This window comes from Pteropus alecto, unplaced genomic scaffold (assembly GCF_000325575.1).
Source record: "Pteropus alecto unplaced genomic scaffold, ASM32557v1 scaffold7, whole genome shotgun sequence".
NCBI classification, from domain to species: Eukaryota; Metazoa; Chordata; class Mammalia; order Chiroptera; family Pteropodidae; genus Pteropus; species Pteropus alecto.
Window position 1 is genome coordinate 63,694,388 of NW_006494614.1, and position 13,836 is coordinate 63,708,223.

Here is a 13,836-nt window from a genome sequence, read left to right on the forward strand (position 1 = left end):
CCGCTGCCTCGGCCTCCGAGGCTGTCTTGGGCCTCTCTCCATCGCATGGGGGCTCGGGCAGCAAGCCGAACACGTGCTGCCCCGGGCGGGTCCGGCTCCCGGCCTCTCCGGGGTAGCAGGTCGGCTCTCCTTAGAAGTTGGCCTCGTCCGGTCCGGCATCGTCCAGAGCGGAATGTTCAGCTCCTCGGGTCTCCGTACCTTTAGCTTTGGGATCTAGCCTGATTCGGCTACTGTTCCAGCTGAATTATTTTCTAGAATTCAGTTGTTCTGCCTCAAGTAGTTGCCAAACATTTGTTGAGGGACTGTAGAGTGTCGGGTGCTGAGGATACAGCGCGGAATATCCAATCCCCTGTGACAGAGTTGACAGTCTCGGGAGGGGCCAACACTAAACACTAACCCCATAGGTGAAATACTCAAGTAATGACTATATTGTTAAGAATGGGAGAGGACCGTACAAGGATTGGAGCGTGACCGTCTCCGAGGAAGCGCCATTTAAATCATCAGCGTCCCCAATACAGCAGCACATTTTTTCCGCCCAGAAATTATTTTTACCTCGTAAAATACGGTTTCATTGTACAGAGACTCTCCTACCTAATGGTTGTTTGTATTCTAAAACATTCTATTAGATTATGACTTTAGAAGGTTATCAAAACATTGTAGTAAGTGGAAACTCCCATTGACTTCTGGGAGACCCAGCCTTTAATTATTTGATAATAATTTGATCTCTACCACTGCAGTAGCCGATTCGGTATCAGAAACAGAATAGTTCCAATTTTCTCTGTAAAGTTACTCAACTGAAAGATAAAATTTTTTTTCAGGATCCTGGCGATGCAGCACAACAGGAAGCAAAGCACAGGTATGGGCCGGAACTCTGAACTTTTTGAAGGATAATTTCACCAAATTTTTTTGTTTTACACTTTAGTTATTCGTTTGTGAATCGTAAAGTTTTTCTTGACATAGTGGTTTTTTAAACTATCAGGGTATCTTTGTTATCAACTTGTTAAATGTGTGGAACCCTACAGCACTTATTACCTTGTTAATACAATTATTGGTTGATGTTTCTCTGATAAACTAGGATTACCTTAAAATGAGCATAACAATAGGTCTACCTCATAGAGATGTTGTGAGGGTTGCATGGATCCAGTGCCTCATAATTTAGTAAGTGTTAGGTAAATACTAACTTTATATTCTTTTAATTTTATCCCAGCACAAGGCAGAACACATCACACATGGCGTATTTATTGAATGAGTAGTTACCCCATCATGCTACCTTTTTTCCTAATTGTGAAAAAAATACATAACATAAAAGTTACTGTAATAACCGTTTTTAAGTGTATACTTCAGTCATGTTAGCTACATACTTATTGTGCAATAGAACTTTTTCATCTTGCAGACAAACCATTTATTGAACAACTCCCCATTTTCTCCTCCCTCCATCATGCTGCCTTTTAACTTACACAGCAAATATTTATTGAGCACTTGATTTAGGTCAGACACCATGCTGGGTGTATAGAAATAGGTAAGGCAGAGAAGGTTTTTGTCCTTATGTGGCTTATTTTAGTGGCAGAAGACAGATGGTAAGCACTTGGGATAGTGCTATGAAGAAAATAAAACCACGAATTTCATTAATTCTGAAGTGTACATTTTTCCACGTATTAACATATCTGAAATTGGTATGGGTCTCATAATTGATCGTTGTCCTAGATTCTTTCAGAGAGGATTTATTTTTGCTTCTGCCTTCACTTGGGCACATTCTCAATCTGAGATGTTTTAAATTCTCTCGTCGAGGTTCTCCCCCTCCCTCCACCTTGGTAGTGTGAATTCAGACAGCAAACCTATAAGACTAAAGCTTGAAGTTCAAATTCTCAGAGGAATTTTTTTCTTCCTCCACTTAGGGCAAAGTCTGATGCATGCATCCTTACTTGCTGTCCCTTTCTGCATGGTAAACATTTCTTGTTTATCTTGTACTGTGGATGCTGCTCTTTGATGCCTCAGCTTTGAGTTGGGGATCTCTTATTAGAGTTCTCATGTACGGTGTTTTTTTGTTCTTAGAGGTACATAACACTATGGTTCATCTTACAATTAATAGCATTTTAAATTCAGTGAAATATAGTAACAGTAGTTTATGGCAGGGTTGAAGTACTCGGGCGCGATAAGGTATGGCTTTGCAAGTGTTCATGAACCATATGGGGACAGTTAGTGAGCACAGCCACCCCCAGGTTCCCCTCAGTTCAGCCAAAAATATCTCTGCTTTTGTCTGTGTTGTATATTAAGTTCCTTGAAGGACTTCACTTTAAAAACATTGCTGCTACTTAAAAGTTTGAAACCACTGTCCTTGGAATATGAACTAGTTCCTACTTATATAGGTAGGAAGATTCAAAGATAGTTGCAGAGTTATAATTTCACCCTCTCCCACCCAAAAAATAGAACTGAGAGTCTCAAAACATGGGATCTGGGTCTAGCTTGGCCACAAATACCTATGTTTCCGTAACATAGCTTATTTAGGTCTTGGTTTCTTCATCTCTTAAGATAATTGCATGGATTAATCATTTGGTCTTTCTCATTGCAAGAAATCTCTACAAATTTCTAGCACTCTCCCACACTAGATACCAAATAAATGTTGGTAATGGTGGTTGAACTGAAACTACCCTGAATTGTGAATATGTAAAGTTTTACCTTTCAACCTGGTAGGTTTACACCTATACAATATACAATATAAAGCTGGCTTTTGAAGACAAGAGTAGACTCTTCTATAACAATAGCTGCTACCATCCAGACAGCACCTACTATAGTGCAGTCTATGTATGCAGTGGGCTTCCATCCTGGGAAATTTATTGAGTGAGTTACATTTTTGTATGTTCAATAGGAATGCTGACAGCTTAGTTCTAATTTTGCTTGACCTGTTTTTATTGTAGGGAAGCAGAAATGAGAAACAGCATCCTAGCCCAAGTTCTGGATCAGTCAGCCCGGGCCCGGTGTAAGCATCTTCAGTTACCTTTAAGTTATCTCCATAAGATTGGCTTGGGTTAATTGAATAAGGAGATATATATGAAATTAATACTCTCTCTAGAGTAAATATTTGTTTAACCTAAAACCACTTAAGATACAGATATTTGTGAGAAATGTGAAGTTTATAAACCTAAAGAAATATAAATTATTAAAAGCAGCTCAGTCCTCACCTACCAGGGAGATGATCTCCAAGTGCTTATTAGGTAAAATTTTAGGAAACAACTCCTAAGTCAATCCAAAAATGTTGCTGGTAGTTGATGTGGGTGATGGAGGCATGGGGATGTATTGCATTCTGTTTTAGTTCATAATTTTTAATAAGAAAACCATGAAGAAAAAAAATGAGCCCATTGGAATGAACTAGTATCTTTTGTATTGTAACTTGAAGTCCAGCTTAGAAGAGGCAGCCTTGGATTTATCTCTACAATTATATGTGTAGTAATGTATAACTTGTTTTCCAGAGGGCAATCGTTCATTATTTTAAAAAGTCATGGGGCTTAGAACCTGAGGACCCAAGTTTAATCTTGGCTTTGCCACCCCTTCTGTGTGGCCTTGACTGAGATTGACATGGCTGAACTTTAGTTTCCCATTTTTAAGAGGGGTAACAATACCTTCAGCCATACCTTCTTTGCTAGTCTCCAGTCATAAATAAGTCCATGAAGTGCTTTGGAAATGTTGGTTCTTAGTTTTAAGGTATAATATAAGTACATTTAGTTTTTATGCCTTTTTGTATACTTACTTTTTTTTTTATTTTTAGTAAGTAACTTAGCACTTGTTAAGCCTGAAAAAACTAAAGCAGTAGAGAATTACCTCATACAGATGGCAAGATATGGACAACTAAGTGGGAAGGTAAGCTTGGACTGCCTTGAGGCAGTTTTACCTATTGCTACCTACTTTATCAAAACATATCTTCAAAAGGTCACTTTCATCTTCTGGTTGCAGAATTCTTGTTGACTATTTCAAAGAAGCAATTTTTAAAGGAGAAAATAGTTATATCTACCATAAATCCTAAAAGATAATTAATTGCCTTCGCTAAAATCCTGCTTCTTTCCTGACATTGCTGTGCAACCTTGGTGTCTGTGTGACTGTTAGGGTCAGCTGGCTTAAATTGCTCCTACACTGAAACAAGGTTTCTCAATAATACTAATTAAAATACTACCAATGTAGGTAGATGTTAAGCTTATTTTGCAAATGAGGCGGTGCTAAAATTCCTGGTCATTACGTGCATTGCTGTAATGCCATGGGGTATATTCTGGCAAGCCTGACTTTCCTTCAAGATCCAGACGCGCCCCATCTGTACTGGGAAGCCCTCTGCTGCCACCACAGCCTGCAGGGATCAATTCTGCCCTAAACTCCTTACACTAAGAATGTGTGTGGAAGAGACAATGACTGGTTCATCTCTTTTGAGTGACTTATTTCCTGCATAAGCTTCTCAGGGGCAGAGGTGATATGTCTATCCCTGAACTTAACAGAGTGGTGTAGGTGGTTGTCTTTGCTACCGGTGATAAATGTGTTCTTAAATGCCTGTTAACTTTGGATTTTTCTGAGGAAGCTAATTGATGGATACCCCTCCGCTGCAATGAGGACTAGCAGAGCAAATTTTATTTGAAATTTAAACCACTATAGGCATACCTTGGAGATATTGTGGATTTGGTTCCAGACAGCTACAATAAAGTGAGTTGTAATCTTTTTGCTGGTGGAGGGTCTTCAATTTGCCCTCACTTAAAAAAAAGAAAAATGCAATACCTGTGGAGCATAGTAAAGTGAAGCACAGTGGAAGGAAGTATGCCTGCAGTTAGAACTGGTGGTTTCAACTTACTGCCCCACCTCTCCTTCCTTCTTGGCCTCTACCCCATACCCTAGAAAGATGAAAACGTTTCAATCTGCTGAGGTAAATTCTTTGTTTAAAAAAAGTACTGTTTTTCTTTCTGCTTATCCTAGGTAACAGAACAAGGTTTAATAGAAATCCTTGAAAAAGTAAGCCAACAAACAGAAAAGAAAACCACAGTTAAAGTAAGTTTCCCCAAGTGTACATGGCAAAAGAAAAAAGATTGATATTTTAAATGATGTGTTGAATATACATCTGTTGTATCAAAACCTGTTTTAGCCCATACACGTTTCCATTTTGTAACACACGGAAGTTTGGGGAGAAAGGTTGCATGTATTGAGGGTCTAATTTTTAAGGCTCTTCTGTTTTCGTTCCCCCTCCCCTTAGATGTAAAACACTAAGTTGTTTTGAAGACCGAAAAATGTCTTGCTGTAGTGGGTAGAAATATTTCTTCTCAGAAAATCTAAGTTATGCTTTATTAAACACATAATGACACTTGTTTAATTTCCCCCCCTAGTTCAACAGAAGAAAAGTAATGGATTCTGATGAAGACGATGATTATTGAATTTAAGATGCTTAGACACTGGAACTTAATGGAACAGTTCTAGGACAGATAATACTTGGCAGAAGTTAAGATTTGATTGAATGTTTATTGTCTATATGCCTTTAGAAAAATAAACTTGTTACGTAAAATAAAACAATGTGGGGAAAGTGGTTTTAGTACTGCAGCTGAATGACAGAAGATCTGCATTTTGCATTTTTTCCTTTCCTGCCCAAAGCTTTTAAATGTGTAGCAGCATGAATATATCCTTTGTAATTATGACAGTGTTAGGTAGAAAAATGGCCTTAGCAGAAATAGAAGCTCCTTGAGCAGTCTTCAGTAAGAAGAAAATAGCATCCAGTAACATCATGGGAGTTAAAACCCACTGATTAAGCTGCACCAACTTTAATATCTAACATCTAATCTTTCCAAGGCATAGGTTCTGACAGCAGGTAAGCTCTTTTTCTTCCTGCAGATAGTACTTTCATTTAAGAAAATATGTAGCTTTGGTTTCATATATAATCTGCTTTCAGTGGCATTGAGATAGATTAAATTATCTAACAAATATTACCCCTATCCAAAAAACCGCTATAGAGCGATACGTCCATTGAAAAGAATTCCCAAAAAAAGCAGGGCATACTGGTAACAATATTTCAAAAATGATAAACATGTTTGTAAGAGAAATGACTTCTCATGAGTAAAATCCAGTTGAGATGGTTTGACAAAATTAAAACATTTCGGTAGAAAATTCTGGGTTTTTCACTGATAAAGTTGCAGGTAACTTTAAAGCAAATGTCATCTCATATTGTGCTTTACTCCCACTAGGTTCTGAAACTTTTGCTCGTAAATTTAAATCATAAATTTAACTCTCAAGGGAGTTGTGCAGTATAATCTTTTAGATATTTTAGTCCTGTGAGACCCAGTCCCAGTCCAGGAGGAAGTTACAACATTTAATGAGTTGAGTAGGAACAGTAGCAGAAAAGTGATGGGAAATACTGTTTAAGTGCTTTAGCTAATATACTGCTGAGGTATGTTTAAACTATATTTGAGACTTTACTGTATTTGAGAGTTTGAGACTTGAAATTTGTAAATAGTGAATGAAAAGTGTTGGAATTAAGTGTCTAGCATTCCTGAGTGAACAAATGAATAAGAACCATTAAGAACATCAAAATTTTTTTAAAGGAACAATTACCTAGTCAAAATAAGTTTTGAACAAGGATTTTGAAAAAAATCGCAGTTACAGGTAAATTTTGCTTTAGGTCTCATTTACATAAAAATGCTGGAGGGAGACTAGACAATTTTCAGCAAATCTGGTTACTTGCTTTCTTGCCTAATGGCAACTATGGATGTGACTGTGTAAAGATTGTCACTCTCCTGTCCTTCAGAGATACTTCAGAATGGAAAGTGGTTCTGTATACGAGGATAGAAGTTCTTGAAGGCAACAGAGGTGGAGTACTTTCCGTCCAGGGAGTGGCGAGTGGTTATTCCAAACTTTTTAATTTAACCAACAATACTTCGAACCAATTTCTGAGTTGTCAAATTACGTTTAGTTTTAAGTGGGAAAGCATTGGAGAAGAAAACAAGTGTTTTTAAAACTACTTGAGGTAAATCACTTCAGATGGCTAACCCTGCTGATTACCAGGGTAGCTTAAGAGAAAACTCCTCCGTTAAGATTGAAAGTCCCATTCAGGGTATTTATATCTCCAGATGAAGGGTACACCAAGCTGGAAACTGCCAGTTCAGATGACACCGCCAGTCACTGCCAATTGGGCCTCGACACCAGCTGTGATAGCATAAGCAAATTGGCCCCCTTCTCTGAACCTGTTTCGTCATGTGATGATTCTGTCAGCCAGGGCAATTGTTAAATTTAAATAGGGGAATACACAGAAGTATATAATTTCAAAATTGTGTTGCGCCGTCCAAAAAATTGGGTGGCATCATTGCATCATGGAAATGGCTGTGCCGATAAACTGCATAAGATATAGATTCTTAATTAGCAACTCAAGTTGTTTTGTTCAAAAGTGAAAAGGCTGATGAATAAATTGTCAAAGCATCAGTGCTCATTTCCTGTTTGGGCTAAGAACCTGTAGTATATTCATTTTGTTCTGATTTTAAAAGAAAACTTTGAGAGCCCTAGGCTAGGTGTCTGGTGTATTGTCAGCCCTGGTCAGGGGAGATTGGTAATAATCTCTGAATGATCTAGTTTGCATGTTTCAGTCACACACACATCGTTTCAGTCACGCACACACCTGCAACTGAAAAATAAAATGTATATCCGTCCAATGGAGGAAGATTATAGTAGAGTGGCTTAGAAACAAAGATCTCCATAGCAAAATGTTAACTAAAAAAGTAAACCATGACACTCTGAAGAATCATAAAGTTTACTGTTTCTTTTCCATCATTTGGCACATACCCAAGGCACATTAGAAAATTAGAAATCATAAATTACTTTGTAGAAAAATAATCAGCCCCTCCCTTCTATACATACACAGTATTTCTAAGAACATGCACAAAGCTTTTCCCTATTACAAAGTTATTTCAAAATGTACTCAGGACAAACCCATGTTTGTGGCTTTAGACCAATTAATAACATAAAAAAATAAGGGTATAATCTATAGAAATTCATAAAAAGGAACAAATGGCAATAAATTCTAACTTAAAGTAACTTTGACCTGGTTTGTGCTGTAAGTTTTAAATCTGAATCAAAAGACTAAAAAAAGATGTGCCAAATCCACGCTCTAGTTTAGTTGCCATCCTTCAGGTGGGATATCTAAGGGACGATTTTTAACGGAAAGGGATGTTTCCAAAGACACCGCTACAGATGCCTGTGTGCGGTGACCAAATACCTGTACTTGCTTTGTTGTAAGGAAAGTACATGCAACTTTGCCCACATACATAGTGCAGAGCAGGCCATATGTGTCCTTTTCACTAAAGTGAATAAAATGGCATTTAGCATCTTTGGGTTAAAGTGTTGCTTTGCAAAAGGAACATTTCTCAGGTCCTATTTTCTTCATTCATATGTGACATTTCTGCCCGGGCTCCACAGTACTATGAAACCTAAATTCTCTTCAGCTCATCCCAGATGAAGGAATTCTTTTAGCTCATGGTTTGTTAATTTATACACATCACAGAGGTTTAGCACCTTTTAGGAGGAGGAGGTCAGAATCTGGTGATGAAACCTCTTACTGTAACTAAGGAACCCTAATGCTTAAGAAGAAACATACACCCGGGTCTTAAGGATCTGGACACCACTGGAATTTTCATCCATTCCTTTTCAAGTGTATTCATTAGCTTGAAGAAGAAAGAGATGGCAGTCATTTTCTTTGTTGCATTCTTCCAGCCACAGAAAAGCTTCAGGAACTTTCTGCTTTCCTCTCAAGCCAAATAGCACATTTAGTTCTACTCTGTACTCATGCTTGGCATCTTCTTGTTAAGGTCTCACTTCTTGGCAGCAAATTTAATTCCTTATTACTGTTAAGACTGGGAAATACTAGCCTCTTGGGGAGTGGTTAGGTTGCCAGCAGTCTCTGGGCCCCTAGGTACAACTGCCTCATCGACAGTGTGTCTACGCAGCATTCGCCTGTTTCCAGGAGCTGTCTGTTTCAGTCCAGTCCTCTTGGGCTGATCACCATCTCCTTTGTCAGCAGTCTGAGATCTGCTCTGGTCTGACTGGTCATTCTGTTTCTGTATGATTCGTTGCCTCCCAGGCTAAACAGAAAGTTCAGTTCAAATGGTTGACATGTGCACACTGTCACAACAACCAGCACAACAGCTACCCTTGAGTACCATCTAATGTGCTCAGTACTTTCCAGGCATAATTTCAACTCTTTTCACATCCCTGTGGTGACAGTCTGACATGTACATGCTCCAGGTGTCAGACACAGCATAAATGCTTTATGTGTTTTCACATTTAATCTTTACAACTTTAACAAGTGTGTACCATGATTATCTCATTGTCCCCATCCTACAGCTGAGGAAACTTGATCAGCAAAGTTAAGCAATCTGCCTAAAGACCCATAAGAAGGGAAAAGTTAGCACCTGATTGAACCTAGGCAGATTTTAAAGTTTGCAGGTTTCCCACCCAGCATCAGGGCTATTAGCAGAGTTGTGAAAGATTATGAAATCAAAATTAGGCATGTTAACAAAAATTACTTTAATCCTCTAAAACAAAGGTTGAGAACATCTGTATGTATATTTGTTCCAACAAGTCTATGCCACACATGCTATAAATGCAACTTTTCATCAATAGTCATATCAATAAGCAGAAATAAGAAAAGTCATGTTCCTGAGAAGAGTCACCTAATTGCACCACAGAATGTAAAGCAGGCTTCTTTTAATAACTGAGTGATTAAATAGGAAGACGGCCACATACAGAATTGTCTATATGAGCGACTTTATGCCACATTTAGAGAATTTTACCCCTCTGTATACAAACTTGTTTTCTTCCTTACATTAGTGATTAACACATTAGTGAATTTGCTTAGATAGTGAAATTTGAGATCTCACTAAGTGCACACCATGAACTAGTGTCTTCGCACGTGTATAACTATTTTCTAGTTTTTCCTCACTTCCCTTTCTGAGTTTAGAAATGTATTTTTAAATGTAACAATAAATGAAGTCTGTACTCTTGACTGTCCTAAAGAACTCGTTTTAATTGTTATCAACTCTTAGTGAAGAAAATAATGAAACGTGTTTACCATAGTTTTGAAAAAGCCAAGCTTTAAAAAATATGATTATAACTCAATATTTAATAACTCACCTCATGTAAAGAATCTTCAGTAAAATTAGGAACACTTCTATCTCTTGCCATAATCTCCCTTGAAGTCCTTCCCCTGAAATCCAAAACAAACTAATACTTAGCGTTTGAGACAGTGATGCGAAACACCGCGGTTGGCCACAAGGTGGCAGCATTTGACGTGTGCAGATTTGTCTATAATCCATTCAAGAGTCACACATCCTGCTTCTGTTACAAGGATAGGGTCAAAAGCACAGAAATCAACTCAAATTTTATACTCACTTAAACTGACCAACTGAGTGGACAAAGTAAAACTGTCTTGTAAAAGGTTCACTTGGTAGATCATACATTTTTGAGTTCCCTGAAGATAAAAGAATAAATATCTGAAAACTTCTAAAATAGTTTAAGAATTGTTTTAAAATTACAGTATAGATGCAACCTTTCAGTTTTCTTAGTTGAACAATATTTTGAAAATTAAGAACTGCATTTGCTTAAAGAAACATTAGTAAAGATTTATTATGTGGACCCCTATGAAACAGATAAATCCTTAATACACTGATATTCCCCAGCCACAGCCAATTACAGTGAGATAGCCTCCAGATATATCAGTGGGTTTATTCACATTACTGCATTGCAAAATCATATCATAATAAAAAAAAAAAAAGACCCCATCTAAACTATAACAACAATAAAAGGAGAAAATACTTTAGCCCCACCCCTGTTTGGCAACTGCTTTTTTAATTACCATCAACCAAAATATTCTTTAAAGGTAGCATTTACCCTGATGTCCAGGAAATGCTTAGAAAAGGCTTGGCTGTGGAACATGAGGCGTGGAAGAAAAAAACAGAGGTAGCGCCTCCTCTTCAGCTGGTGAGCGGAGGCCTAACCTTCAAGGTAATGCTGAGAGACACCGTCACAACCAACCAGAAAACTAGTATCAAAAAACCCTGATAAACGAGGAGGTAACATCCGTTTCTTTGGTGCCTAATCCCATCCCCAGTCACAATTTAATTGCATTTTTCATTTATAATTAAATGAAAACCAGCAACTTCTCATGAACTTCCAAATAAACCCAAGTTGAGAATTTCAAAGAATATAAGTTCTTACATTTTTTCCTGATCTTAACAGTAACATACTCCTTGTCTGTTTCGCCAACATCATCTAATGTGGCCACACAGCTTGGTACTACCTGAAGTAATTCCATTATTTTCGAATTCTACAATTTGAAAGGAAAGAGGTAACATTAATATATATTTTTTTCCTCAGCAGATAATTACCTGTTTTTGATCTAAATGTCAATACTAGTGTAGCTGAGCAGAAGCAACTACAGGCAAAACTTCAAGGCCATAAAGCCTAGAGGTTAAGAGCAGCCCTGAATTAGAAGCCTGGCTCTGCCCTCTGCCAGATACTCAAGGTCAGGTGCTTCACTGCTCTATGTGATTAGGTTGACAATCATAGGAGCTATTAGTTATGAGGTTACTGAGGACATCCAGCACACGGTAAGTATTCAAAATTGAAAGTTTAAAATATTTCAATACTGTTAAGAAATGTCACTGAAACTTAAATATTGACATAATTAGCCTGAGTAGCTTAGCTTTATGGTGACTTTAACATGTCAGTAGTGTCATATAACAGCATACTAGTTGTCTACCCTGAGCAGAAAACTAGATAAAGAGTTGACATGAAAACAGGAACAGTAAACTTTCTCCCCAGGAGAAAAATACTTTTTCCTCACCATTTCTCCATGGCAAACGCCCATGGCACCGGGAGAGGGGTAAATTGGTCTTCATAATTCTCCATACAGAATGCAAGGCATTTTAAAGCCAAGTGAACAAACTTTCTCCATCATGCTCCTACGAGCACAGGTATATTCCCAGTGCAGGGAGGGTGAAACCAGAACTTTCTCTCAACTTGCTACTTTCCTGTGAGGTCCTGACTGCTCGTTAGGAGCCCAGGCAGCTGCTGGGGGAGCGCCTCTACTCAGGCCCCTGGAAACTACCTGAAGGACCAACTCCTGGCTCCTGAGCAGCCCACTTCTGACCAGGTGACCAAGGGGCGGGTATTTAACCACGTGTTCAACCACACTGGCAGACTTCTGGCACACCAACTCAGCCAGGCATAGCAATTAGAGGTCTGGCCACTGCCTGGATGTCCTCAGCTCTTCCGCTCACCCACTCACCTGCTCAGCACAATCTATAGCTGTGCACTGCCTCTTGTTCAAGACCTGAACTGAAGCTCCATGAAGCAGAAGCAGCTCCACGACAAAGACGTGCTTTTCTGTCACAGCCTCGTGCAGTGCTGTGTTGCCTTTATTGTTAGAAACATTAATGGAGGCCCCATGCTGGAAAGCGAAAAGGTACAATCAAAAGGAATGCTAAAAACTATTAATGCATAATCTAGGTGGTGTGTATATGGGTGTTCGCTATAAAGTTCTCTCAATTTTTCTGTATGTCTGAAATTTTGCTTAAAATGTTAGGGGTAAAATAACTGAGAAAAGTAATACTAAATATCTTTGTACATAAGTACAAAAAAGATATGGCAGAAAAAAAAACAGAAGTCACTTAAATGTATACTGCAGGAAGTTAAACCAATAAATAAAACAAACTGGTTGCATCCATACTTATGCAACCATTAAAAATTGAAGTTTTTAATAAACAACTTTTTACTTTAAGTGCAAACAAGCAAGATAGAGTACAATACTGATCTAAACTATGTATATTTTTTTTAAAGTTCACCACCATTAGATGCCTTTGAGTAATGGGGTTGTAACAGGAAGGTTGTTTTTTCTCTGCTTCTTTAGATTCTTTGTTCTATAATCAACACATATAACCTTTATCACGAGAGGGGAAAAGTAGCAGTGACAAAGGACATTCAGCTCAACACTGAAGATAACAATTCGACCTACCCTGGTAAGCGAGGCAAGATCCACACCTTCAGCAAAAGCAGCGTCTACGTCCCTAATTCTGCATCCTTCATGCAGCACGGATGCTGAGACGCCACTTCCCATCAAAAAACCACCACGTGGAAATTTGGTGCAAAGCTCCTCTCTCCAGTGGCAGCTTAAAGCAAAGGGCAAGAGGCCTGCCCGTCCCTGCCCATCTTTAGTGCACTGCCAGGAGCTTGCCACGAGACAAGATGCCCATCACTGACCAGTGTCAGCAGCTCCTGGGCTGTAGGAACCCGTACCTGTAGCAACAGCGCCGCGACTTCATGGTGGCCACTGGAACAGGCGTAAATGAGGGGTGTGTTACCACTTATATCCTTTTTATCGGGTTTAGCATTGGAATCTAATAGATACTTCACCACCTAACCCAGAGAAAAACAATTTACAACCTTAATTAAAGTCTGCAGAGAGAAATCCTCTAACTTGGTATTCTTTTGACTTTTTTCTAAGTTTACCCAGAAGCCCTTTTAGACCCGTGTCTGACCTCTGGAGAAAGCAGATCAACTGAAGGAGGGTCGACTGCGTGCCAGACGCTTGTTTTTTTTCATTTAATCATTAGATCTACTCTATGGAGAGCTGGAATTATTACTCGTTTTACAGATGAGGAAACTGATGCTAGATGTCATGAGAGAGAGGGGAGATGTGAAGCAGAGTTCCAGACTTTAAAAAGCTTATGATAGAACTAATGAGGGAAAATGAAAAATACAGATAATTTTCAAAAAGAAAAATAACACTTTAAAAAGTCAATCATTCCACAATATCTCTTGGCCCTACTCCATAAA

The 13,836-nt window shown here is 38.5% G+C and overlaps 2 protein-coding genes across 4 annotated transcripts in view; one reads left to right on the top strand and one right to left on the bottom strand.

The window, feature by feature from the left end:
- Window positions 1-5,545, top strand: part of PDCD5 (programmed cell death 5) — a 7,032-nt gene extending 1,487 nt beyond the window's left edge. The window contains exons 2-6 of the mRNA XM_006926774.3: window positions 819-856; window positions 2,916-2,977; window positions 3,764-3,855; window positions 4,948-5,019; window positions 5,352-5,545. Coding sequence (XP_006926836.1) covers window positions 819-856; window positions 2,916-2,977; window positions 3,764-3,855; window positions 4,948-5,019; window positions 5,352-5,399 — 312 coding nt within the window. The 3' untranslated portion in view covers window positions 5,400-5,545. The remainder of the gene's footprint in view (window positions 1-818; window positions 857-2,915; window positions 2,978-3,763; window positions 3,856-4,947; window positions 5,020-5,351) is intronic.
- A 2,192-nt stretch (window positions 5,546-7,737) lies between these two features.
- ANKRD27 (ankyrin repeat domain 27) overlaps window positions 7,738-13,836 on the bottom strand; it is a 49,425-nt gene continuing 43,326 nt past the window's right edge. For all 3 annotated transcript variants that reach the window (XM_006926775.3, XM_015600432.2, XM_015600433.2), the window contains 6 exons: window positions 13,297-13,416; window positions 12,290-12,451; window positions 11,218-11,326; window positions 10,393-10,471; window positions 10,135-10,207; window positions 7,738-9,083 (listed from right to left, as the gene is read on the bottom strand). In XM_006926775.3, the coding sequence (XP_006926837.1) occupies window positions 8,850-9,083; window positions 10,135-10,207; window positions 10,393-10,471; window positions 11,218-11,326; window positions 12,290-12,451; window positions 13,297-13,416 (777 nt within the window). In that variant the 3' untranslated portion in view covers window positions 7,738-8,849. The remainder of the gene's footprint in view (window positions 9,084-10,134; window positions 10,208-10,392; window positions 10,472-11,217; window positions 11,327-12,289; window positions 12,452-13,296; window positions 13,417-13,836) is intronic.